The sequence below is a fragment of the Austrofundulus limnaeus genome, unplaced genomic scaffold (assembly GCF_001266775.1).
Source record: "Austrofundulus limnaeus strain Quisiro unplaced genomic scaffold, Austrofundulus_limnaeus-1.0 Scaffold153, whole genome shotgun sequence".
Taxonomy (NCBI): Eukaryota; Metazoa; Chordata; class Actinopteri; order Cyprinodontiformes; family Rivulidae; genus Austrofundulus; species Austrofundulus limnaeus.
In genome coordinates, this window is record NW_013952555.1 from 410,737 (window position 1) to 413,278 (window position 2,542).

The 2,542-nt window shown below is 36.5% G+C and overlaps 1 protein-coding gene across 1 annotated transcript in view; it reads right to left on the reverse strand.

The window, feature by feature from the left end:
• Nucleotides 1-2,542, reverse strand: part of tjp3 (tight junction protein 3) — a gene marked incomplete in the record, with an annotated part of 38,822 nt that overhangs the window by 11,799 nt on the left and 24,481 nt on the right. The window contains 2 exon segments of the mRNA XM_014016757.1: nt 1,281-1,356; nt 1,476-1,555. Of these exon segments, the coding sequence (XP_013872211.1) occupies nt 1,281-1,356; nt 1,476-1,555 (156 nt within the window).

Here is a 2,542-nt window from a genome sequence, read left to right on the forward strand (position 1 = left end):
GTCTGGAGGATGACAGGTGCTGACTGACAGCTGCTCACGTGAACAGAATGTCTGTAACTGACACAGATTTTCCCTCAATTTGCAGGTTTACATACTGTACGTTTAGAGTAATCTAATGATTTTTTTTTTTATCAAAAACTCAGTTTCAAATTAATTTTCTCTCAGAGCCTGCAGGACGATAAAAACAATAAAATTAAATAAGTCAGATAAAATTAGAAATAATTCATCACCCTTCTCCCCCGTCCTCCCCCTCCTGCCTGCTCTGTTATCTGCGGCAGCCCCCCTCACACACATACACACACGCACGCACAGCAGCACAAAAATCTGACAATCTCACTTCACCATCTGTGTCGCAGTTTCACGTCTCCAAAATGAGCGTACGCGTGGGTYAGAGCTGGCGTGAGGCACCGCACATTTTCACGTCAAGACTGGATTTTATAAATTACAACCTTGGCATGAAAAGTGGCGTACGCACGTTTCTGGGCTCAGATTGTGCGTACGCAAGTTTTATAAATCCGACCCCAGAACTTCATTTAGTGGAAGCTAATCAGTCTGCAAAAGTTAGCAAAAAAAAAGCTAATCCGCTATATGAGAAGCTAATACCGCTATAAGCGGAACTGTGCCCCTCACAGGCTTTTTGGCATCCCAGGTATGTTCAGATTCCATTTTTCCCATTGCCTTTCACAATACAACCACAATAATGCAATAGTCATCACCAACGTTTGTTATGAGCATTTACACATGTATGAAAAGGCACACATAAGCAACCATATGCTCAATGTAAATGTTTGCCAGTAAGACGGTTACTTTACTTTGGTCCTTAACATCACATGTGATAAAAAAAAGCAACATTCGTACACCGTTCACCTGACCTGGATGTAAATACTTCAAATTAAAGCTGAAATTCTGCAGTTAAAACACATCAATGTCTCAATACTTATAGACCGTATGTAAAATAAATAAAGAAAATATAGGCTGCAGGTTTTTGGCAAAAATATAATCAAATTAAAACAAATTACCCAGAGCCTTGGAGATAAAGCAAATTTTTGCACTTATCTCTATTGGAAACTTCTAAATCACTCCAATAATTTCAAACAGAACTGCAAATATGGAACCAACAACAAGCAGATGTGACTTAGTAAAACCTTTCTTCATGGCTTTAGTATTTGGGATTTCTCTAACATAATCGTATAAATTTTAACCTTAAAAAGAAGAAATCTGCGGTTAAAGCTAACTTGAAATAAAGGTTTGTTTTGGTGTTTGAAATCATGTTGTTGTACCTGCGGCGACGGTCGTCCCCTCGCTCAGAGCTGCCAGACCTCCTGAGATGTGAAAGCTCATCAGACTCTGAAGAATCTGAAGAAAAAGAAGAGTGCCTGCAGTTATACTTCTTTTGTCCCTTACCCAAAAGAAGTATACTTTAAATCTGTTACAATGCACCACATAGTAACAATACAAAGAGAGTAAGAACTGACCATCAGGAGGGGGTCTGCTGGGGGATTTCACACGATCCTGCTTTGCTTTGCTTAAAGCAAGGGAGGATTTCTTAACGTTTCTGAGAAAAAAAACAGATGAAACTGTCAAATAACCTAACAGTTTGTCATCTTACTGAATTTGACTTTGATCCTTGAGAAACAACATCATCATCAGTGAGTTACCGTTAAAAGACCACAATGATTTGGTTTCTCAGTAGCAGAGACATTATGTAGCACAATCTTAACAGGAAGTTCAATCATGTAGAGAGGTGTTTTTTAATAAAATAAAAATCACACATTTTTTGTATTTTGTTTTCACAATCACAATAATCCCATTTGCTTCATTTAAACAGTATTAAAATATTTTTTTATACTTTTAGCACTTTCTGTACATCATACAAAATGGCAAATTTAAAGTTGTATATCCTTCAAATACAAAACGTCTAAGAAAACACCATTATATTTAAGAAACTTGACAAATTACACGATTTTACCTCTTTTTTAACAGTCATATTTTCTTTTGAACTTGGCTCAACCAGAGTGAAACAGGAAGTGACATCAAAGGGGAACTCTTAAAAAAAGGACTCTTTGGTCTTTGTTTATTCAAACAAAATTTGATCTGACTCTTCTTCATCTCTCATAGTGACTCATAATAATCTAAGGAAACATCAGATTCTTCTCTACAGTCTGTTTTTCGTCGTTGTAGCAATGCTCCGTTTACATGCAGACGTCACTTCCTGTTACTTCACATGCAAATGTCTCAACACCTGTTCATCTCAGCAGYGTGAACTTGTTTTTACGATATGTTGTCAATGTTATCTTTCAAAAAGTCTATTCATATTTATTGCAAAAAAAAGTCACAGGCTATGAAAAGCAGGCAGTCATGTAACTGTCTGTGTCTGTCTGCTGAGCAAATTTCTCGTCAATCAGTGGATGAATTTTCATGAAACACTGCAAAGAAATTGAGCTACATTTGAGAAATAGATAGATAGATAGATAGATAGATAGATAGATAGATAGATAGATAGATAGATAGATAGATAGATAGATAGATAGATAGATAGATA